We start from the raw sequence: 25051 nt of genomic DNA, 5'->3' as shown, positions 1-25051 counted from the left end.
GGCTGAATACAGTGACACTGGGCGCGTGGAGAAGCGGGGCAAGGTCAGTTCACTGGACCCTCCGCCCTGAGCCTCAGATGAGCCGGGGATCCCCAGACAGGCCCGGCCTCTGCCCTGCGGACACTGGAGCCTTTGCTGTGGCCGCCACCGAGGAGCCTTGACCTCAAAGCAGCGGGAACCTCTCTACTCACCTCGGGAACCTGAAGGCAGCGGCGGCCTCTCCCAGCCAGGACCTCGCCGGCCTCCGGGTCTCCAGGCCCAACCCTGTACCACATAAAGGAAGTCCGCGCTGAGCTACCGGCGGGACACAGCGCCATTGGGTGGGCGGGCGCGGCGGGGCGGGAAGCACGGGGCAGCTGCCACAGAGATGCGCGGGGGCTGCCGGGAAGTGGGCGGTCCGGGAGGCGCGGGGCTGATGGGATGTGGGCGGTCCGGGGACGCGCGGGGGATGGCGGGACGTCGGCGATCCGGAGATGCCAGGGGGCAGCTGGGACGTGGGCGGTCTGGAGAGGCGCGGGGGCAGCTGAGATGCAGGTGGTCCGGGACGCGCGAGGGCTGGCGGGTTGTGGGCGGTCCAGGGATGCGAGGGGGCAGCTGGGACGTGGGCGTTCCGGGGACGCGTGGGGTCGCCAGGAAGCGGGGTCTAGGACTTAGATCCGCCTTCTCTTCAGGCCATGCAGCCCCGAAGCTCCGAATCCTGGGATGACTCCTGTCCATGTTGGAAGGGACCCTCCCAGTCCTGGCAAGGTTCAAAGGCCTTAGGGCAAGAAATGTTAGTAGAGTCCTGGAAGACGATGTGGGGAACGGGTAGCGGCCACCGGATGGTGATTGTTCTTCTACAAGACCTTGACATGGATGGGGAGAAACAGAGAAGAACCTTCCAAGTTTGTCCCGCTGGACATGCCCACCACACTTTACCAGCCCTTTCTAGAAGGCCTGTGCATAACACATGAAAAAGCCGCTCTCGACCTTCCCCTGACCTTTTAAAAGAAAACATTTGCTGCATCTAACCCGCCTAGATGTAAGGAGGTTCCCAAATGTATGACAGAGTCAGAAAATTACACGTCTTGTAAGTTACCATGTGCTTGTCTTTTGTTTTCCGTTTTTTTTGTTTTCTTGTTTTTTGTTTTTTGCTTTTGAGATGGAGTCTCACTCTGTCGCCCAGGCTGGAGTGCAGTGGCAGGATCTTGGCTCACTGCAACCTCTGCTTCCTGGGTTGCAACAATTCTACTGCCTCAACCTCCCGAATAGCTGGGATTACAAGTGTGCACCACCATGCCTGGCTAATTTTTGTAGTTTTTAGTAGAGATGGGGTTTTGCCACGTTGGCCAGGCTGGTCTTGAACTCCTGACCTCAGGTGAGCCACCCACCTTGGCCTCTCAAAGTGCTGGGATTACAGGTGTGAGCCACCGTGCCTGGCCGTAAGTTACCATGTCCTTTTTTAAAAAATCATAGCAAAGGGGTGTCTTCTGGAAGTGACATTTTGAAATGGAGTTATTAGACCACCCCTGGAAGGGACACAGTAACCACACGTCCACGTTCGTTCAGTGGGTGAGAGGACATGGAGGGGAGACCTGGGCAGAAAGGGAAGAGGGTTCCATGCCAGGCTGCTCATATTTAGAAGACATTTTCATATCATTGTCATTGTTTTCTCGTGTGCGTTTTATTCCTCGCTATTGTATACATCATTGGAAATTCTAAGTATTCTTTTGAAATATCTAGTCTTTCTAGATGTTCTGAAGTGCCTGATGTATGTTAAAATTACAGGTGGTAAAATAATAAATTTTGTAAATACCTTTTTGTTAAAATTCATATGCAGTGTTTTATTTTATTTTGATATTGGTGGGGGGTGGGGAGGATGGCCAAATCCCTGCTTGATCAACACACATTGCGTTTGTGCTCCGGTTCAGGGGAGGAGACAGGAGGAGAAAGTGCAGACTTCTAGGCCTCTGTGCGCACCGGGAGGAGAGATTAATGATCATCTCTTCTGTCTGTGTGTTTGTTTTATTTATCTATGGATATCCTGTGTATAAAGGATGAACAAGTCCTATTTATAACATCTAAGCTTTTCAGGTGTTAAGTTGCCAGTGTATGACGGAAGTAGCGTTATTAAAGGAACGCAGCGTGTTCACATTGTGTTAAAATTCATAAAAAGCCAGTCTTCTGAAAAGGACCCTTGGGCCTTCCCTCCGCAGCCTCCGGCGCCAGCTGCAGGCTGACCTGGCCAGGGGAAGGAGGGCGGCACAAGCTGCTGCTGGCTGTGGGGAAGGCGGGGGAGCCCAGGCCTCCGCAGGCGCGCCGCAGGCTCCCCACAGGCTCGCGCGGCTCTGGTCGCTGGGCTCTGCGCCGGCCGCATGGGGGCGCCTGCTGGGAGCGAGGAGGCGCCATCCTGGCTCGCCTGCTCCAGGAGGACGCTCTGGGCCTGCGCAGATGCAGTTCTCGAGGACGGGCGCGGGCGCGGGGGGCGGCGCTCCTTGGGCTGCTGCGCCTCCACAGAGCCGCCTGGGTGTGAGGACCTCGCGCCGGCGCCTCCGGGAAGGACGCGGAGCCGCCGCGGCCGAGCCCAGGGCTGCAGCTGCTGCCCGACGCCCGCGAGAAGGTCCTTCCGCCACCGCCCGCGGGTTCGAACTTGGAGCAGCTGCTGCCAGCTGAGGCGCCAGCGGCGTCCGGAGCTCCTCAGAGTCAGTGTTTTGTGCTGGATTCGGCATGTCCTCTGACAACTCGGGAATTTGTCACTGACATGGTGACAGGAGGTGAGAAGTTTTTTTAGACGTTGCCTTCGCTGGCCGGGCGCGGGGCTCAGGCCTGGAATCCCAGCACTTTGGGAGGCCGAGGCGGGCGGATCGCTTGAGCTCCGGAGGTGGAGAAGCTGCCTTCGTGGTAACTGTGGTCTTCAGTTCAGCTGAGAACGAAAAATGGCTTTTCCTTGAATTAGCTGCTTTTGTGATTTCTCTCAGGCTCGTCTTTCGTCAGTTAAAAATCCAGTGGTAGGTGTAGCTTAGAGACGGGAAAGTTTTGGTTTTCTTTTGGCTACACGTAAGTCTTGGAAATTATTTTCTTTGACGTTCCAGTGTGAGCAAATCCAGAAGGATGTCAGATTAAACACCGAATTTAACAAATTCAGCCGGGCACGGTGGCTCACGCCTGTAATCCCAGCACTTTGAGAGGCCGAGGCGGGTGGATCATGAGGTCAGGAGTTTGAGAACAGCCTGACCAACGTAGTGAAACTCCGTCTCTACTAAAAATACAAAAATTAGCCGGGCGGGGTTGTGCGCGCCTGTAATCCCAGCTCCTCAGGAGGCTGAGGCAGGAGAATCGCCGAGATTGCGCCACTGCACTCAGCCTGGGCGACAGCGCGAGACTTCGTCTCAAAAAAACAAAAAAAAATCAATCATTGGAATACTGTTGTTCATTACAATTAATGAACGTTTGATACACGCATAAATGAACTAAATTCACAAGTACATATAAGTAAAATAAGCCAAAAAAAACTACATCCTGTATGATGACAGTTTTATACATTCTACAGAATAGAAACTAAAGTGACATGAAGGTTGGGAGTTGAATGGAGAAAAGGTGAGAGAAAAGAGGGAGGAAGGAGGAGTTGCAAGAGAATAAGAGAAAATGTTGAGGGTAATTGATCTGTTTTCTATCTTAATAATGGTGATGGTTACATCAATAATTTCCAAATGGTACATTTTGTGTGTTATAATTTTATATTATTCAAGCTATTACAAATAAATACCTGTATAAATTTCTTAGAGACGGTGTAAGGGAGATGGATAAATCACATAAAAAGTCAGATATTTCTGAATGTACAATGAATAACCCTTAGCTCTATCTCTATTTTTTGGTAATTCTAAAATGCAGCAGGTTTTTAAAATGTTTTTATTACAAGAAGGGTTTCTTCAAACCACACCAGGTATGCGTAACTCTGGGCTAAAGTTGGTTAAGGGAGCTGTGGGATCCGGTGGAGAGGAGCACAGGTCCCGATCCTGGAGCCCATTCTTGTCACATGTGAGCTCCAGGACACATCTCATAGGTGCCTTATGATTCTGGGTTTACATTCACATCTGTAAATGGAGGACCAATGGGCATCTGCCTCTAACAATGTATTTTCATGTGTTAAGATAATGTATGCTAAATGTTTACCACAGCACAATCTTTTACTAAGAAATTACGTTTTTTCCAAATATTATCATTGTCTTCAAGCCCCACCACCCACCAGAAAACTTCATCTGCTCTGTGCCCTGCCCTGTCCTCAGACATCCTGCCCAAGAGACTTCTATATAGTAGGAGACATGCAAATAGTTCCCTCGCTCTGCTGATGAAAACCAGCCCAGCCGTGACCCTGCAGCTCTGGGAGAGGAGCTCAAGTGCCAGGATTCCCAAGTGTTTTCACTTGGTGATCAGAACTTAACACAGAGGACTCACCATGTTGTTTGGGCTGAGCTGGGCTTTCCTTGTTACTATTTTAAGAGGTGATTCATGAAGAACTACAGATATTGTTTGTGAGTGGATATTAGAGAAACAGTGTATATGTGTGGCAGTTGCTGACCAGGATGTCTCTGTGTTTGCAGGTGTGCAGTATGAGGTGCAGCTGGTAGAGTCTTTTTTTTTTTCACTTTTTAGCGAACATCCATGGGTTATAAAATAATGGGTTGGCTTTTCTTCCAACACTTTACAGACACCATCAATTTTCCTCTTGCTTATAGGGTTTTAACCAGAAGAATGCTGTCATCATCTTTCCTGTTCTTTTAGAAGGAATGCCCCCTCAACTCATCTCCACTTGTCTGCATGTATTTCTATTTGTCTTTGTTTTTCAGCAGTTTTAATAAGATTCACCTAACTGTGTGTGTGTGTCGAGGGGTGTTATGCTATTGTTCTGTGTTCTCTGAGATGCATGGATTCACCGTTTACTCTGTCTCCATTTTTGTGAAAACAATTAGAAAAAAAGTCAGTGTGAGCCTAGAAACAAGCCTCCCTGAAGTGGGCACTGGACCACCTGGGGGCGCTCAGGACCCACTGAACGCAAGAGCCAGCCTCAGGGCAGGTGCAGAGGGGTGTTAAGGTCTGGTTTCCTGTCAGCCCTGTGGCTTCCTCTCCATGAAACAGTTTCCTTTGTGGCACATCTCTGGATTCCTTATCCTGTTTTTCCTGTTAAGTCTCTGAAGAAGAAACATTTGTCGTAACAAGAGAAAAACTTTCTCACATGCACCAAAGGCAGAGTCACCTACAGTCATTTACTCCTGTTTCTGAATGTCAATAAGGTGTCAATGCTTCTGAAGTTAATCAGCTAAATCTATAAAAGGTGTGTTGTTTAACTCAGCATGGCAGCCCAGCTCAACAGAACTCCAAGGGCCAGTGAGCAGTAGGCAGGATAAAGTGCATGCTGGGCATTGGGGCAGAGGGAGTTAGCATCCAGTGCGAGAGAAGAAAGCCCCCGTGGTGGTCATTGTCAGGACTCCAAGCCCACAGTTCCAATTGTAGGTGATACTGGGCAAAGGAAGAGAGACCCCACCAATGGTTAGTGTGGATGTCGAGTCTGATGGTTCCACACTCACACTCCAGGTGAATATGAAAACATGTATTAACTGTATTTTTGAGGTGTCTGCTGAGAGCAGCACAGGCCTCTCAAGAAATTTCAAACTGGAATTTCCTCAGTAGACAGGAAAGGAGGCTGGCTCAGGGCTTTATAATATTTGGTGGTGGGGTTGGGGGGGCGTTTCTACTCAGGAGAAGGAGATTGTGTGATTTAAACCTCACACTGGCATCAGATAAGGGAGCTTCTGTGATTTCTTACTAGATTTACCACATGCAGGGGATAAGGAGGAGGAAGAATAAACCTTAATTCATCAGCAACGAGGCACCAAAAGTAGGACCTGACGCTTTATTCTCCCTAGCAGCTTAAGAAAACGAGTGAAAAAGAGAGCTAAGAGTCCACTATGTGTGAAAAGCAAACAGGTCTAAAGAAAATAAAAATTTTATTACTGTAAGCACATAATAAAAAGAAAGAGAAGAATGAATGAGACAGGCAGGGGTGCTGAATCAATGTCCTGGGTGGGGCCTTTTCATTATCCACAGTTATCAGTTTATTCTGAAGGTCTCAGGTCAGCTTCCTGCTTCAAAATATCACAGGCCCTTACAGTAGATGTGAAAATCCTCGGTTTGTCGTTCTTCACTAAAGTAGCCTTATAATTAGATGTACTTCTGAATTTAATCTTCAGTTGTGTTAAATAAAAAAATAACACAATCTACAATTTAGGAAAGTGAGAGTTTATTTTTATCAAGGGTTACAGCCATCCCATATGCTGGAAAGCATAGCTTTTGGTAAAGACGAGAGAAAGGCACTCCCACGAAGAAGGGGTTGGGCAGAAGCTTTATGCTGAAGGGTGTGGCTAAACAGACATAATCAACAGGTTACAGGAGGGGCTACTGATGTTCATGGAGGTGGTCCTCACACATGCATACTGAATAAACATGCCTGTAACGTATGACCCCTGTTCACTTACCAGTGGAGACTTAGCATTTAAATTCATTACAGTCAGGCCCTATGTGCCAATAGCAGAAGCAGAAACACAAAGGCACTCAGGGTGCAGCCTCTGTGAACGGCCAGAGCCAGGCCATGGTCAGCGGTCTCGGATCAGGAGAAAGGTCCTGATATCACTCTAGTGTTCAATCAAAGCTGGGGTTATGGCTTGTGGAACAGGGGTCAGTTCATCAGGGGATGGGCTGCAATTGTCTTCATAGTGCTTGTCTCAGTGCCGGTGCTTACTGAGCCACTAAGAAAACGAATAACCTATTGGCAATTAGAAGACAGTTTACCTTTTAAGTGTGGGAGTGAGTGGCAGAACCCTTGCCTGACATGGCTTTAGGTCTTGTTTATAATTTGACATCTTATTGCCACAGAGATTCTGTTCTGTCATTCTTTTGATCTCTATTTTAACATTAGTGTTGGTCATTGTTGTGTCTAAACCGCAAAGGGGAGTGAGTGTAAGAGGCGCGTCTGATCTTGTCATGGCTGGGATCTCAGTTTTTAGGCTTTTCTGGAGTCCCTTAGATGAACAGATGGACTATTTAGTCAGTTGGGGCGCTTAGGATTTTATTTTTAGTTTACAGTTCATAAATATGAACCCTAGTATTGACATTGTGCATATTCACTGCTGTGTTGTGGTTAAAATTACCTGGTAAGATTCCCTTCAAAGCAGTTCAAGAGCAATATTCTACCCTGATGTTTCTTCCAGTAAATACCATTCCCTGTTTTAATGTCATTAGAGGCTATTGAAAAGATGTAGGAAAATGGTGGCTTAATCTGTTGATGACTGGAGTGGGTAAAATACAGTCATCACTTTCAATACTTTGTCATGCGTGCATGTAATAGGAAGAGGTGAGCACTGGGGGTAAATCTCTAAATGTATGGGCCTTCCAGCCACCAAATCATAAGGTGATAACTGATGTCTCACTGAGGGACTTGACTATAATGCTCTAGTGCTAGGGAGAGAAACTTTGGCCAAGGAACTTCAAGATTTTCTTAAGGTTTTGACAAGTTTAGTTCAAGTATGACAATTTTCTTCAACATTTTCAGAAGATTGTGGTTGGGAATGATGCTGAGTTATATAAGTAATGCTAATGCCTTCTGTGTTTAGATAATATTATAAACAAGACTGTTTGTTTGGTATAATGACCCACTACAATATGTATACTTTTAGTTGTTATGCCATTTCATTTTCCTTTAGGACTTTACTTTCTAAGTTACATGAGTCAGGTCCCTAAAATATAGGCGTGGATCTAAAATTTATTCTTTTGTTGAGAATTTTTACATGTTCCAGAAGATGTGAGAAACTTCTTTGCGTGAAGAGCATCCCAAAGTCAGGCACTCCTGTAACATGTACTTAATCCTTGTCTTTGGCTTATTGATGAGCTCTGTTGACCACAATAACTTCTGTCATGCGGGCTGACTTGACATCAGGTAGAGGAACAGATTCTGAATGCACTACTCAGTTGAGTGCATAACCTCCAGTTTCGTTACTGATGTATGATTCATCAGAGATGATACTAGATCAAGGATTTCAATCGGAATCTAATCTAAAAGATGTGAATAAACTTTCCTAATTTAGATAGTATTACTGTGAGCACACTGCTAGTATTCAGCCATGTCTCCTGTCTGTCACACTGAATTCACGCTAACTTTGACCTAAAAGTTAACACTTGTTCTAATGTTCAAATATGTTATTTTTATTTTAATGTCTCTAGATTATTATGTGTGGCTATTTTAGCCAAGAGTGAAGGAAAGCAAGGTTAACTGACTAAAAATGAGAAAAAGCACAACCTAATGTAATGGAAGTCAGGACATCAGCATCTCCAGGCTTGTCTATTTCTAGAGTTCATGCAACCAGGGGATTTCTTTTCTCATTTTTACACAAAGAAACACCTAAATTGTCCATTTCATCTCCCATTGACTCTTATCATCTGTCTCTGTCAGTTTGCTTAGAATTTTGGCCTCCAGCTGAATCCAAGTTGCTGCAAAAACATGATTTCATTCATTTTTACAGCTGCATGGTATTCCACTGTGTATAAGTACCACGTTTTCTTTTTTCAGTCTATAACTGATCGGCATTTAGTTTTATTATATGTCTTTGGTACTGTGAATAGCACAGTGATACACACATGAGTTGATGTGTCTTTTTGTTCCAATGATTGGTTTTCTCTTGGACATATACCCAGTAATGAGATTGCTGAGGGGAATGGTAGCTCTGTTTTAAATTCTTTGAGAAATCTCCAGATTGATTTCAACAGTGCTTGGGCCAAATTATATTTTCACCAAAAGTGTGTAAGTGGTCCCTTATCTCTATAGCCTTGCCTACATCTGTTAATTTCTGATCTTTCAGTGATAGCAATTCTGACATATGTGAGAAAGTATATCATTTGGTTTTGATTCGCACTTATCTGATGACTGAATATGCTGAGCATTTTTATAGGTTAGTTGGCCACTTCTATGTTTGTATTTGAGAAGTTTCTGTGCATGTCCTTTCTCCATTTTTAATGGGGTTATTTGGTTTATGCTGGTGATTAAGTTCCCTATGAGTTACCACCTTACACACACTAAGATAATCAGCATTCATAAAAGAAAAATGAATAGAAAAACATAATCACTTGTAGGTATAGACATACTGAATTTGGAATGGTCATGGCTTGCCTGTTGGTATTGAAATGGGACAGCAACTTTGGAAAATGGTCTTCACAGAAAACCTCATAAATGTAGCTAGTGTCACCACTCACAGAAGTAGATGGAGAATACAACTCAAGTGTCCATCGACTGCCAGAGGGATGAAGACGCCGCGGTGCGTCTGTGTGTCTCTAACCCACAGGGATGAAGACGCCGCGGTGTGTCTGTGTGTCTGTAATGCAGCTTTAAAAAGGAGTGAATCACTGACATAGGCTGCAACTCGGATGGGCCTTGAAAACATTGGGTGAGTGAACTGAGGGAGACACGGAAGTCTACATCCTGAATTGTCCTATTGACATGAAGTATGCAGAGGAGGAAAATCCCTAGAGACAGATCACAGGAGGTGAGTGGAGGGGAAATGGAGAGTGACGCTTAATGGAGCTGAGGTTTTCTTTTCTGTGATGAAAATGTTCCCAAACCAAATACTGGTGATATTTGCACAACATTGCAAATGTGTAAAGTATCACTGACCCGTACACTTAATCGTGGCTAAAATTGTAAATTTTATGTCATGTGCATCTCAACACAATAGAAATGAGCACCACATTTTGTTTAGTGAATCAACAACAATAACATTTAGGTTTAAATTCTGGATTCCCCAGCAGAACCAGTGCTTCCTTCTGGAGCTGGATCCATCAGCCCCCAGGGAAGGGACTGGAGTGGATCAGGTGCACAGGTCATGAAGGGAGCACAAATTCCAACCCACTCCTCAAGAGTCCAGTCACCACCTCCAGATCTATGTCCAAAAAACAGCTCTTCGTATGGCTGAGTGACATGAGCAACAAGCACACAACCGTGTTTGTTTTTTGTGTTGTTTTCGTGTGTGTGTATGTGTGTGTGTTTTTTTTTTATAGAGTCTTGTGTCACCCGGGCTGGAGTGCAGTGGGGCAATCTTGGCTCACTACGAGCTCCACCTCCTGGGTTCAAGTGATTCTCCAGCCTCAGCCTCCAAGTAGCTTGGACTGCAGGCACTCACCACCACACCTGGCTAATTTTTGTATTTTTAGTAGAGACAGGGTTTCACTATGTTGGCCAGGCTGGTCTTGAACTCCTGACCTTGTGATCCGCCCAACTCGGCCTCCAAAAGTGCTGGGATTACAGGTGTAAGCCACTGTGCCCAGCCACAAACAAGTATTTTTAAGCAAAAGACACAGTGAAGAGACATCAGTATGAGCCCACACACAGACCTTCCTGTGGGAGTTTACAGAACAGCAGTGGGTGCTGAGGACAGAAGCCAGCACCCAGGAACCAGCAGGGAAACCCAGGGGGCATTTGGCACCGCCTGAAGGCTCAGGACCGTTGTGGGTCTCAGTGGTCAGGCAGGCTCAAGGTTCAGCCTCAGAGCAGGTGTAGCAGGCGGGGAAAGGCTCTGAAGACGGAGTTTAGTGTCACCTTCTCATTCCACCACTAAACACCCTCCAGCACATCTATTCTAATGTGTATGGGTGTTCATGTGTTTAGAGAATATTATTTATGTTATGAATCTATAGCCATCTGTGGGTGCATCAAGTTAACCTCTTCAACCTATGTGGACCCTGTTCATTAGGAATAAGTCCCTGTATTTGAGGACCTCACAAATTAATAATTATGTAGAATCACTTTCTTTTTCAGTCTCCTTTCCTCCCTCTTTCTTTCTTTCTCACACACTGACAAACACACAGGGTGCCATAACATTAATTACCTGATGTATTAAAGAATATTGATTCATTTGCAACTTGACCAGTTTAGCTGTTGTTCATGTTGTTGTAAGATCAGGAACATGTTTCTCAGCTGTGTACTCCTCTAAGCTGAGCAGCAGCTTTATTTGAAATACACAGAAACTGAAAACAATCCAAATATTAATCAGCACCTTCATAAGTAAACAAATTGTGGAAAAGTCATTTATTGGGATAGTACCCACTACTACAATCAGTAAATGTTGGATACGATCAACAGCATGGTTCAATTCACAAGTACATATGATGAGTATAGTGAGCCAAAGCACATACATATGATTCCGTTTTATAAACTGTGCAAAGTGAATACTCATTGGAAATTACATAACAAAGATCACTAACTGACTTCTCCTTAGTAAGAGAAGCGAAGGTATAGGAGGGAGAAATTGCGAGAGACAAAGAGAAAATTGAGAGGCGAATTGATTTGTTTTCTCTGTGAATGGTCATTAGGTCAATGTTTGTCAAATGGTGAACATATTGTGTGAAGATTATATGTCAGTATTACCTCATTAAAGCTATTATAAATAAAAGTCTAATGTGGTAGAAAAAGATGAAGAGAGAAAAATAATACAAGTCATGAACTACTGAATGAATTAACCCTTAGTTTTTCTCTATTACTTATAAAAACACCAAGATACAGCCAAATAATATCACGATATCATTATAAGAAGAGTGTTTTGTAAACCTCACTGGGAATTTATAGCTCTTTCCTAGAGTTAATTTTGGGAACAGTTGGATCCAATTGTGAGAAACGCAGGCCGGACACTGAGACTGGCTCTTATGAGATGTGAGCTCTTGTCTATGTCACATGGTCCCTCCATACTTGGGGGTTTCCATTCACATCTGTAAATGAAGGAAACATTGACTCTCAAAGAACATATTTCATGGGCATGTAAAAGTATGAATGCTAGTGAGAATTAATTACTTATGAAGTATAATCACCCACATCCACTCTTGGACACAGCCCACTCTGAGGCATCCGTTACAGAACTCATTATATAGTAGGAGACATGCAAATAGGGTCCTCCCTCTGCTGATGAAAACCAGCCCAGCCCTGACCCTGCAGCTCTGGGAGAGGAGCCCCAGCCCTGAGATTCCCAGGTGTTTCCATTCGGTGATCAGCACTGAACACAGAGAACTCACCATGGAGTTTGGACTGAGCTGGGTTTTCCTTGTTGCTATTTTAAAAGGTGATTCATGGATAAATAGAGATGTTGAGTGTGAGTGAACATGAGTGAGAGAAACAGTGGATTTGTGTGGCACTTTCTGACCAGGGTATCTCTGTGTTTGCAGGTGTCCAGTGTGAAGTGCAGCTGGTGGAGTCTGGGGGAGGCGTGGTACAGCCTGGGGGGTCCCTGAGACTCTCCTGTGCAGCCTCTGGATTCACCTTTGATGATTATGCCATGCACTGGGTCCGTCAAGCTCCGGGGAAGGGTCTGGAGTGGGTCTCTCTTATTAGTTGGGATGGTGGTAGCACATACTATGCAGACTCTGTGAAGGGCCGATTCACCATCTCCAGAGACAACAGCAAAAACTCCCTGTATCTGCAAATGAACAGTCTGAGAGCTGAGGACACCGCCTTGTATTACTGTGCAAAAGATACACAGTGAGGGGAAGTCAGCGAGAGCCCAGACAAAAACCTCCCTGCAGGAAGACAGGAGGGGCCTGGGCTGCAGAGGCCGCTCAAGACACACTGAGCATAGGGTTAATTCTGGGACAAGTTGTTCAGGAAGGTTAAGAGCTGGTTTCCTTTCAGAGACTTAGCTGTTTCTCTATCTAAGAGTTTCCCCAGGAACCCTGTCTAGATCTGTGATCTGTATCTGCTGAAACTGCCTGTGTCACCTTCCTCACCTGTGACTTTGAGGAAGCTTAGTGTGGACACTCCAGTGGGTGGAGAGATCTTGGTGACAGCAATTGTGTGTTCTGTCTAGGCGTGTCTAGGGCTGGCCATCAGGAAGGGCAGGCTGGAATTTTTGGAAAGAGGCGCACCTGCCATCCACCAGGAAATTTTGTTGTCTTTTGTTCTGCTAGAATTAAATCAGACACACCAAGGTTAACTAGCACTATCTTCCTAGCTCGAGAAACTTGATAGCAGGCTTGAATAACACTTGTATGAAACCATCAGAGCAACACCTAGAATAGTGTCTGATTTAATAATTGAGACTATGGTCTAGCCAAGGAGACACATAAAACATGATTTCCATGGTTGGTTCATATTTTATATTTATCAATAGAATCTGGCTGGTATTATAAACAGCTTTGCCAAAATATGTGTGTTAGTGTTGGTCTTCGGAGAAGCAAACTCTGTGACTGGATTAGCTTCGCGTACAGTTTCCCTGTCCACTCTTCTGAGAGGAAATGCAGAGGTGGTGGAAGGGGTCTGGGGTAGCTGAATGCATGTGAGGGAAGTCGGTCCCTGAGTGAAGGAGAAAGGGAGGAGGACTGGGTGGAACTTTCCTAAACTTCTGTGTTCTATGAAGGTCCAGTAAGGTCACTGAATCAGAGTCGTGTCACAGTTTCCCATCGGGGACCCAGTGACTGCCAGCAGTGGCTGTGCTCAGATCAGCACAGAGCTTGTTCGTCTCCTGAGAGTGGAGCACAGGACGTGGCTCCAGCACCAGCCATGGCATGGAAGACAGAGAGCAGCCCTGGGTGCCTGTGTCTGGTGCATTGTGCTCCCTGCAGGTGGAGGGAGGGAAGTGCTGACTCAGGGCCTAGAGACTGTGGGTTCTATATAAAACATACACTTCATTTCTGTGGATGACATAGAAACAAACATGCAGTCTGTAAACAATGGTGATTCCTACATTTGCCCCAATTGCTTTATTCCTTGATTCTGCAGAATGTCCTGGCACAGAATTGCCTTTCTCATGTGGAATTGTGACGTGTGTTGAGGATGTGTGATCCCTACTTTCATTGTTTTCCTCCATGTACAGAGCTCCTAAATAGAGTACAGCTGACCCTCCTTCTACGCTGTTCCTCTCCTCCCCACAGGAAGAGCAGATAATTACCTGAGGCTGAATCTGAGGTGGGATCTGTCCTCTGAACCTCAGAGCCTGCAGAGACCCCCAGCTGCAGATTCATGGAGTCAGGTGTTTGTACATGTGGGAAGCTTGAGCTGTTCTTTTGTCAGTGAACACTCCGTAGAACTAATTGTGGGTTCAGAATTAGGACACCCATTGATCTATCACACCTCAGCTCATTCTGCCACTCAGAATCTCCAGAAATTCAGGAAATGGTTGAATGTACATTTTTGTGACAAATTTTTCTCATTTCACTTAGTTGTGAGTTTGGTTAGCAGAAAGTGCTACCATTTATGGGTCCCAAACTGATGAAGCTCATTTGCTTCAACAGAAGTTAGGAGGCTCCTAAAACTTCTCATCAGCCCTTCTCTCTGCACTTCATGTGAAATTCAGTTTTACCTGGAATTCTGGTGTGTTGGTTTAGCCAGAGTTCCCCATCCTCCATGTCTGATTTCCTGGGTATCTGATCAGTTGCCTTGCCCTTCACCATACCTCGGTGACGTCTGATCACCCTGGCCCAACATCAAGAATTCTGGCAGGTTGGTTTAAGCAGGATTTGCTGTGCCCCTGATGTTTCCTCTCAGTAATTTTCCATCTTCCGGACCCCACCCTGCTGCTTGGCTTTAAATCCCCACGTTTCCATTCTGCATTTGGAGTTCAGCTGAATCTCTCTCTTCACTGCAAAACACCATTGCCCTGATCCCGACACCTACCATGAGGACCCTGGATAAAGTCTTCCTTACTGTGCTGGAACAAGTGTCTTTACTTGATATTTTTTCTTTAATAAATCTACCTTTAGTGCTTCCTAAATTGCTCAAGGAACCTCAAGAAATAAGATAAGTGTGATTATCCATTTTATTGTGTGTGTGTATGTGTGAATTTCAATTTCCATGTGTGGTGTCCAGAAGTCCTGAGCACAAACAGTTTTGCTTCTCTGTCCAATTCTTTGCTTCTGAAACCCAGGAGTCATCCCAACATTGGTAAATTGGCGATTTGTTTTTACTGTTTAGTGACTGACATATTTCACTTAACCTGAAGCTTCACGAACACAGTGATGAAAAGTAGATAGAGGACTTGTTTGGAAATGCCAGATTTATGGTAGACTTTACCACCCACATGTGTCTGGAGATCTCCTTAGGATTCCAAGAACAGGGTGTTTTTTTTCCACCACAGGACAAAGATGAGAACCTCCAAGCTGTGATGATAAAGGACAGGCAGGGCCATGTGTGGACAAGGACGGGCTGCTGCCACATTCAGAGTGTTCTCTCCTAGCAACGCCGCCATCTCCTTCCTCACTCTGTGGTATTTGTCAGATGGGAAACATGCCTAGAATTTATCTTTGACATATGGTTGGAAGCCCAGGCTAGAGGCATTTGACAGCTTATTTCTGAACCTACTTCTTTAAGGAATGCCCAGATCCCTTGCTCTGCTTCCTGGTTCTTAACCCCTTTAGCTCCCTTCCGCTCCTGCGCCCATCCACTGCCTCTTTACGGCCACTTCCCCACACCCTTCACTGTAGCACCATTTTCTTGGGCTCCTTGGAAATATCACAGCTTTGGTTTAACTCACAGATCAGGCACACTCATGGGCCCCTCCAGAGGTTCTCGATTTCCCTCCCTCAGGCTCCTCCTTGGGGTCCTAACTTGGCCATCTCTATCCTCTCTTCTGAGCCTGGCCATCCACAATCCATCCCATCTGGACTTGTGTATAGCAGTGGGTTAGCTCAGCAGGTATGAATTGTTCAAACCCTGCACATTCCTAAAAAATAACTAAAAAAAAAAAAAAACTTTTGTTCATTTATTGCTGTTACCTACTGTGATGAGATCTCCGAGTCCATAAAATATTGCACCTGATAACAGTGTCTGTGGATGTCTATAGCCTTGGGACATGCGGTACAAGTTTAATCACAGTGATTATAGTGAATGTCTACTTTTGTTTTGCTGGAGAGGGCTGTCGTCTGAGTATCGTGGTCAGTTCCCCAGGTGTTCCATAGTCTATGATTCATTCCCCAAACGCAGCCCTGGACAAGAAAGCTTAGCGGCACTCCCCTTGTTGTCAACACTTCACACAAGCCATCTTACCTCAGAGCTGAACAATTACACATGTGTAGAAGGCTCCACTGTGAGAGGACCCCTGAGAGCTTGTGCCTGGATTCTCCAGGGCTTCACTCCTTGTGCCTTTTGTCTTTACTTATTTTAAATTGTATCATTTTGCTGTAATAAACTGTTCCTGTGAATAGAACAGTTATGAGTCCTATGTTTTTACTGATTTTTCAGCCTACAGGTGGCAGATGAGAACTCTCAACACAGTTGTGTTAGAAGAAGGATTTCCTAGAGAGACCCTGACTCGATGATACATGGCTGAAGCATTGCATGGAAAACGTAAGTGTTCAGGTATGGAATCGCAAAATTTGATACCTGGGGAGTGACAGAATACTACAGTCTATTACAGCAGCTGAGCTGAAATCAGTTTCTGGAGGTAAATGGGATTTAGAAATTATAAATCCAACTCCCAAGGAGCTGGCTCAATTGATACATAATGAAATGTGAAATGATTAGAAATAGCCTAAATATGCAATTTCCATCTGTGAGAACTAAGTGAAAATCCAGGAGAGAGTTGGCAGGGAGAGGGGTACTGCACCAACCTCAGATTTTGACCATTTTCATTTAGGGCTGATGGGCTCATGACCACTAGAGTTAGCAATTACACTGTGATAAAAGATAAAAGCTTCACAAACTCTACCCACCCAGAAGGTGGCTCAGGTGGTGAAATGGGGAGGGTAAGGCATGAAACGACTGAAATATGGGAGGATAGTGAGATGGGTTCTCTCTTTTTGAGTTTTATCTTTTGCTTCTTTAATAATTTTTGTTAATCTGGATTTGGAGAATGACTAGTGTAAAAGTGGATTCTGTTTTGAGTCCCTTAGAATGGAGGAGAATGTGTGGGCCAACGTTGTGCCCAGAGACTACTACAGAACAATAGTAGATGAATGTACATGACCCAAACCCAAAGCTTTGTGGTTGCTGATGGGAGAGCTGCACTGCCCTGGCCTACCGGATAACAGCTTCTCCAAAGTGTATTTACCCTGACAATGGAGATTGCCTTTCTCTTTTAAGTGAAAAAAATGGAACACTACAATAAAGTAGTGGTAATGCTGTGTGTGTATGTATAAGACATTCTGGAGTGGGTTTGTGATAATTGGGATATGTATCACTTATCCTTTTGTTTGTATACATTTATGGGGTGAAAGTGCCGTTTTGTTACATGGATATATTGTTGAGGGATAAAATCTGGGCTTTGAGTATAGTCATCATCTGGATGGTGTATATTGTACCCATTAAGTAACTTCTCATCCCACATGCCACTCCCACCCTCCCAACCTTCCAAGTCTCCAATATTTCTTATTCCACGCTCTGTATCCATGTGTACATATTATTTAGCTCGCACTTATATATGACATGTGGTATTCAACTTTATTCTTCTGAGTTATTTAACTTAAGATAGTGGCCTACAGTTTCATCCATGCTACTGCAAAATACATAATTTCATTCCTTGTCTATTATTGAGTAGTAATTAAATGTGTATATGTACATACACATGTATAGTGTGTGTATGTGTGGGGATGTGTGTGTACATATATGTATATGTATGAACATATACGACTGTTTCCTTTATCTAATCATTTACTAATAGAAACTTAGTTTGGTACCATTTATTTGCTATTGTGAATAGAGCAGCAATAAACATATAAATGCAGGCATCTATCTGATATAATAATTTATCTTCCCTTGGGTAGGTACCCAGTAGTGGGACTGCTGAATGAAATACTAGTTCCAATATTAATTATTTGCAAAATCTCCATACTGTTTTCCATAGAGTTTATAGTAATTTACATTTCCACTAGCAGTGTATAAGCACTCCTGCTTCTCTGCATCCTTACTAGCATCTGTTTTTTGTTTTGTTCCATTTTTCTTTTTGACTGTTTTAATAGTAGCTGTTCTGACTGGTATAAGATGGTATCTCACTGTGTCTTTAAATTGCATTTTTCTGATGATTAATGTCATGGATTATTTTTTCATATGCTGGTTGATGATTTTTTTGTCTTCTTTTGAAAAATAAACATTGTAGTAATTTGCTCATTTTTAATGTGGTTATTTGTGGGTTTTTGTGTTGCTTTTGTTTCTTGTAGTTTGTAAATATTAGCTCTCTGTCAGATACAGAGTTTAAAAATAGTTTATCCCATTCTGTACGCTTTCGGTTAAGTTTTTTGATTATTTGTTTTGCTGTTCAGATGCTTTGCTTCTTATTTGTATTAAGTCCAAATGGTCTATTTCGGTTTTTATTGTTTACTTTTAAGGTTGTAGTCATGAATTCTTTGCCTATGACAATCTCCAGAACAATATTTCCTAGAATAGCATCTGCAACTTTCAGACTCTCAGGTCTCCCAGTTAAGTCTTTTATCCATATTGGCTTAATTTTGGATATAGTGAGAGATACGGGTCCAGTTTTATTCTGCTGCAAATGGCTGTTCAGTTTTTCCTGCACAATTTATATAACAAGGTGACCTGTTCCCAGTGTATGCTTTTTGTCTAGTTTTTCACAGTCAGTTTGGCTGCAGGCATTTGACTTTATTTATGGAATGTCTATTCTGTTCCACTCATCTATGGCTTTCTGCTAGATTGTTACTTGATTGTTACTTGTGTATAATGATGCTACTGGTTTTTGTATGCTTTTTTCATTTATTCTAAAACTTTACTGAATTAACTCATCAATTCTAGGAGTATTTTGAAAGAATATTAGTTTTTTTAAGTACAAAATCATATTATCAGCAAACACAAAGAGTTTGACTTCCTCTTTTCCAATTCGAGTGCCTTTATTTCTTTCTCTTGCCTAATTTCTCTGGCTAGGATTTCAAGTTCTATATTGATTAAGAGTGGTGAAAGTGGGCATCCTTGACGAGTTCTGAGTCTTAGGAGGAATACTTTAAACATATTCCTATTCAGTATAATGTTGTTTCGGAGTTTGAAGGTGATTTATGGAGAATGAGAGATGTTGAGTGCAAGTGGACATGAGTGAGAGAAACAGTAGATATGTGCGGCCGTTTCTGACCAGGGTGTCTCTGTGTTTGCAGGCGTCCAGCGTGAGGCGCAGCTGGTGGAGTCTGGGGGAGGCTTGGTACAGCCTGGGTGGGTCCCTGAGACTCTCATTTGCAGCTTCTGGATTCACCTTCAGTGACTTCTGAATGCACTGGACCCGCCAGGCTTCTGGGAAAGGGCTGGAGTGGGTTGGCCGTATTAGAACCAAACGTAACAGTTACACGACAGAATGCGCTGCATCTGTGAAAGGCAGGTTCACCATCTCAAGAGATGATTCAAAGAACACACTGTATCTGCAAATGAATACCCTGAAAACCGAGTACACGGCCATCTATTACTGTACTAGAGACAGTGAGGGGGAGGTTAACGTAGGCCCATACACAAATCTCCCTGCAGGGGCACGCAGGGCCAACTGGGGGCGCTCGGGACCCACTGAGGATGGGACAGGTCCCAGGGGCGGGTGCAGGGGGAGGTTTCCTTTCTCAGCTGCAGGAGGCGGGTTTGTTTTTGCAGGAATATGGAGTCTTATGAGGTTTTGATATTTTACTATGGTTATTTATCATGATTTTTTAAAATTGGGATTTGTGTTTTAGTAATTTTTAAATTTATATGTAGGGGTATTTTTAAAAATTAAGTTTTAGGGTACATGTGCACAACGTGCAGGTTTGTTACACATGTATACATGTGCCATGTTGGTGTGCTGCACCCATTAACTCCTCACTTAACATTAGGTATATCTCCTAATGCTATCCCTCCCCCCTCCCCCCACCTCACAACAGGCCCCGGTGTGTGTTCCCCTTCCTGTGTCCATGTGTTCTCATTGTTCAATTCCCACCTATGAGTGAGAGCATGCGGTGTTTAGTTTTTTGTGATTGCAATAGTTTGCTGAGAATTATGGTTTCCAGCTTCATCCATGTCCCTACAAAGGACATGAACTTATCATTTTTTATGGCTGCCTAGTATTCCATGGTGTATATGTGCCACATTTTCTTAATCCAGTGTATCATTGTTGGACATTTGGGTTGGTTCCAAGTTTTTGCTATTGTGAATAGTGCCACAATAAACATATGTGTGCATGTGTCTTTATAGCAGCATGATTTATAATCCTTTGGGTATATACCCAGTAATGGGATTGCTGGGTCAAATGGTTATTTCTAGTTCAAGATCCCTGAGGAATCACCACACCGACTTCCACAATGGTTGAACTAGTTTATAGTCCCACCAACAGTGTAAAAGTGTTCCCTATTTCTCCACATCCTCTCCAGCACCTGTTGTTTCCTGACTTTTTAATGATTGCCATTCTAACTGGTGTGAGATGGTATCTCATTGTGGTTTTGATTTGCATTTCTCTGTACCCTAAAACTTAAAGAATAAAAAAAATCCTTCAAAAATAATTCTTCCTAATAATATGCACTTATTCTCCTAGGTTGTATTAACATCTGTTGATATCTTCAACTACATATCTATGGCGACATTAATTTACATTTGTAGACATATGTGTAAATACACAAACTTATGCATACATGTGTAGTCTTTTATATTTAATATAATAAAATAATCATAAAATATGTCCTAATGAATGAAACTTAATGATTAACTAAATATAAATTATAGTAATCCATTATTCATTGCAATGATTCTCTATAGTTTACATAAATTGGTATCTATTTGTAAGCTTAAATATAGTGTATTGGTCATTTTAAAATGGCCAAGAACAAATTTCAAATGTCCTTGTCACACAAACACACACAATAAGGATTTGAGGATTTGAGTTGATATATATGTCAATTAGCTAGATTCAATTATTCCATATTGCATTCATAAATCATAACAGCTTTGCACTCTATAAATACGTAGTCAAAATTTCTCAATTTTCAATGAAATTTTAATTATACATTTTTAAATCCGTCCTAGGTCATGATTTTTTTCTCCCTGTCAGGATATGATTAGATTGTCCTGAGAAACTCATTCAGCCTCCTGCCTCCTGAAGGCTTCAGGAAGTAAGCTCCTAGATGGGCAGAAGCAGGCAAATCTTTCATGTGCACAGGACCTGGAGCATCTCTCTTTGGATTAAGCCACCTCCTCAGGATTACAGGGCTCTTCATTTTTCTCAACAGGCTGTTGTACCAGATAAGCACAAAAACTTAATTTCATTATGCTTTGCTTTTTTTAAAAAAAAACATGAAGGTAATAATTTTAACAATAAACATATTACAACCTGCTATACATGAGACCCTTCTTGTGCTTCGACCTTTCTTCTCAGGAGTTTGTATGTATTACATATATTCAGTTTTTTTCTGAGTTGGAATGCTTATTACAGATTATTCCCCTTATTACAGATTACTCTTTTAATTTATCTCTTAGAATGATTTTTCGAGAGCCCCCGCCTGCCCGCGCCTGGTGGAATGGAGGGGCGCCTGGGCTGAGCCAGGCGCGCAGGGGCCTCCGCACCTGCCGCGCCGGGAGCAGACGCCATGTGGGCGGACAGTGAGCGTGAGAGGCCGGGTCGGAGTGGCCGCCGGAGCAGTGCCGGGGATGGAAGAACAGCCCATCTTCACCACCGGAGCACAGGTCTTCCAGATTGACCCCAACACCAAAAAGAACTGGATGCCTGCGAGCAACAGGCGGTCACCGTTTCCTACTTCTATGATGTCACAAGGAACATCTATGGGATCGTCAGTGTGGACGGAGCCAAGGTGACCATAAACAGCACAATCACACTGAATATGACCTTCACCAACACGTCACAGACGTCTGGGCAGTGGGCCGACAGCAGAGCCAACACGGTGTTTGGTTTGGGGTTTTCCTCTGAGCAGCAGCTGACAAAGTTTGCAGAGAAATTCCAGGAGGTGGAAGAAGCGGCCAAGACAGCCAAAGACAAGATCCAGGAGAACATGGAGCCCTCGAGTAATCATCCTGAGAATCAGGGCGTGGAGCCCCATCTTTTACTCCGGCATCCAGTGTCAACAGGATGGACGATGAAAGGCCTCTCAGACCGCTGCAGCCGACACGCACCTGCAGTCTGGGAACCACAAGCTGAAGGCGGCCTCGACGCGGAGCTGCCCACGGGAAGAGGTGGGAGATGGAGCTGCAGACCTGGCGGGAGAGTGACGCCCGGCTGCCCACGGCGCTGCAGGAGTCGGTGGCCAGCGTGGAGCAGAGGAAGAGGCCGTGAGATCCACAGAGAGGAGAAGAACACGCAGCTGAAGAGGAGGATCGAGGAGCTGGAGGCCGAGCTCCGAGAAAACGAGAAAGAGTGGAAGTCCCCAAAAGCAAAGTAAAACTACACCTCAGCTCAGGTGAGTGCAGCTGTGTCTCTGAGAAGATGGAGGCGGCAGAGGATCAAAACCTGGAAGACAAAGTGCGTTCCCTGAAGAGAGACACTGAGGAGAGCAAATCCAGACAGCGCCACCTGGAGGTGGAGGTGAAGAGTTTCCCGGAGGTGCTGGACCGGAAGATCCACAACCTGCATGACTTCCGCCCAGGCCTCGCATACTGCGCACCAATAACTAGGGCTGGCCGAGGCCCAGGCCCCTCCTGTGAGTCCCAAGCGTGTGTGCGAGACCAGATGGCGCTAGGACGTTCCCTGTGTGCGTTGCTTCTGTAAATGCAGGCGCAGTTTCTTGTATTTCCAAACCAACTGTGCCGTCCACTCACCCCTTCCCAGAATAGAAATCTCCTCTTGTCCAGGCACAGTGTCTCACGCCTGTAATCCCAGTACTTTGGGAGGTCGAAGCGCGGGAGGATCACCAGGTCAGGAGACCGAGAGCATCTTGGCCAACATGGTGAAACCCTCCCTGTCTGTACTAAAATACAAAAAATTAGCCAGGCTTGGTGGCAAGCACCTGTAGTCCCACCTACTTGGGAGGCTGGTGCAGGGGAATCTCTTGAACCAGGAGAGAGAGGTTGCAGTGAGCCGAGATCGCACCACTGTCCTCCAGCCTGGGCGACAGAGCGAGACTCCGTCTCAAAAAAAAAAAAAAGAAAAGAAAAAAAAACTTCCTCTCGCTTCTCTGGCCTTGTGAGGTTGTGGACAACTGGAAGATTTTGACTCAGGAATCCAGAACTAGGTCTACCTTCAACATTTACACAGTCAGGCCAGGGATGTTTATATCTTTCATAAGGGCTGTTGAAACCATATGAACTGAAGAAAAGCATTTTCTAATCCAAATATTGATATTCTTTACACCAGGCCATCGGGCTCCTTTTATCGAATAGCATTCAGGGTATTTGAATGTCCATCAGGCGCCAGGCCCAGGGGTCACAGGGAGAACAACATTCCTCTCCATCAATAACGAGAGGCTTTAAAACAACTGTTTAGTGGAGACTTATCGAGAGATGGCAAACAGGTTTCTGGTGGGTACATTTTCTGTCCTGGGGATCACCTGCATCCACGATATTGCCCTCTGCCCCCCAGTTTGTATGGTTGCGACAATGTTCCTTTTCTTGGTTTTAATTTCTGAGCGGATGATTGTGGTGCGGGAACAGCACACAGTGACGGTGCCTAGCACAATGCCTGGCGCAAAGTAGGTGCTTTATAAACGTTTGTGCGGCTCACACCTGTAATCCCAGCAATTTGGGAGGCTGAAGCAGGCGGATCACCTGGGGTCGGGAGTTCGAGACCAGCCTGACCAACATGGAGAAACCTCATCTCTACTAAAAATACGAAAAAAAAAAAAAATAGCTGGGAGTGGTGCATGCCTTTAATCTCAGCTACTCGGGAGGCTGAGGCAGGAGAATCGCTTGATACCGGGAGGCAGAGGTTGCGGTGAGTGGAGATCGTGCCATTGCACTCCAGCCTGGGCAACAAAAGTGAAATTCCGTCTCAAAAATTTTTTTTTCTAAAGCCCCACTCAAAACCAGGGTATTATTAGCAGTGTAATAGTTGGACCACAATTGAAAATACATTCAATTCAGTTCATATGCTCTCAAATATCCTTTTTCCTTTTAAAGTTGTTCTCAGTTGTAATATTACTCAAAATATTAGTAATTTATACTAATGACACAGGTTACAATATTGTATACATAATTTAGTGACATTTGATTGGAAAAAATACATGTTCCCCATGTCTTGAGTATTTTTTCCTTCTCTATAAAATGTATGCTTATAATTATTTAAGTTTCAGATGCTAGCATTATCTTTTTGATATCTGGGATTTAATTTTAGTAGGTATACTGGAATGCCTTTTATTAATTCATATAATAATGTTCATATTTTGGATAGGATTTTAACATTAATTTTACTATTTACTGAATTTCAAACTTTTCTACTTTTTTTGTTTTTATGAGATAAAATTCACACATAAGAAAAAATGCATAGATCTGGAATGTGTCACTAGAGAGTTTCTGGCAAATGTGAATACCTTTGTCCCCAGCACCTAAGGTAGCCTGAAGAGCAAGTCCCTCCCCAAAACATGCGTCTTTTTCTATGCCTGCGGTCAAATCCTGCATGGGGAAAGGTTTCGATTTCTGACACTATAGATGTATTTTATTCTGCTTTGAACTTTATATAAATGGAATCAAACATTATAGACTTTTTTTGGTAAGGGGCTACTTTTCTACTTTTGAGGTTAATTCATGCTAGCTAATGTATAAAATTAGATCAACATATTGTTGTTTATTCAATTCATAGACAGACTGTGATATGAACCACCAAAATTTTCATGTACATGGAAAGAGAGAAAGAGAGGAAGCAGAGATATTTTATATCTGAGTCAGTCCATTAAGTAAATAAATGAGAATATTTTCATTTATTTTTCTGTCAGTGGACTTTAAATTTGTGTCCAGTTTATGAATATTATATGCAGAGCTGTTACAAATATCTTAGTGTAAGTTTTCTGATGTTCTATTTTTATTAAGAAAATATGAAGTATGTATTTGTTTATTCTAAGAGTAAGTTTAATTTTTTTCAGTGGTATTGAGGCATAATTGAAATATTTTTATAATATATATGTTTAAGGTGCACCAATTGATGTTTTGATATTGTATTAG

The 25051-nt window shown here is 43.8% G+C and overlaps 2 long non-coding RNA genes, 1 pseudogene and 1 gene segment (V, D, J or C); 3 read left to right on the top strand and 1 right to left on the bottom strand.

The window, feature by feature from the left end:
- Positions 1-403: 403 nt before the first annotated feature.
- On the top strand, positions 404-1077 carry LOC134808398 (uncharacterized). Its single transcript, XR_010151290.1, has 2 exons — positions 404-534; positions 672-1077. It is a non-coding gene; the product is annotated as an uncharacterized LOC134808398 (long non-coding RNA).
- A 1363-nt stretch (positions 1078-2440) lies between these two features.
- Positions 2441-23981, top strand: LOC134808388 (homer protein homolog 2-like; annotated as a pseudogene).
- LOC104004397 (immunoglobulin heavy variable 3-43D-like) lies at positions 11780-12602 on the top strand. The segment is given in 2 exon segments: positions 11780-12131; positions 12235-12602. Coding segments are annotated over 2 exon segments (471 nt in total).
- Positions 20924-21600, bottom strand: LOC134808397 (uncharacterized). Its single transcript, XR_010151289.1, has 2 exons — positions 21512-21600; positions 20924-21178 (listed from the first exon to the last, which is right to left on the bottom strand). It is a non-coding gene; the product is annotated as an uncharacterized LOC134808397 (long non-coding RNA).
- Positions 23982-25051: the final 1070 nt, after the last annotated feature.

Source organism: Pan troglodytes, chromosome 15 (assembly GCF_028858775.2).
Source record: "Pan troglodytes isolate AG18354 chromosome 15, NHGRI_mPanTro3-v2.0_pri, whole genome shotgun sequence".
Lineage (NCBI taxonomy): Eukaryota > Metazoa > Chordata > Mammalia > Primates > Hominidae > Pan > Pan troglodytes.
The sequence above is the reverse complement of the archived record's forward strand: the minus strand, read 5'-3'. Positions and strand labels throughout refer to the sequence as shown.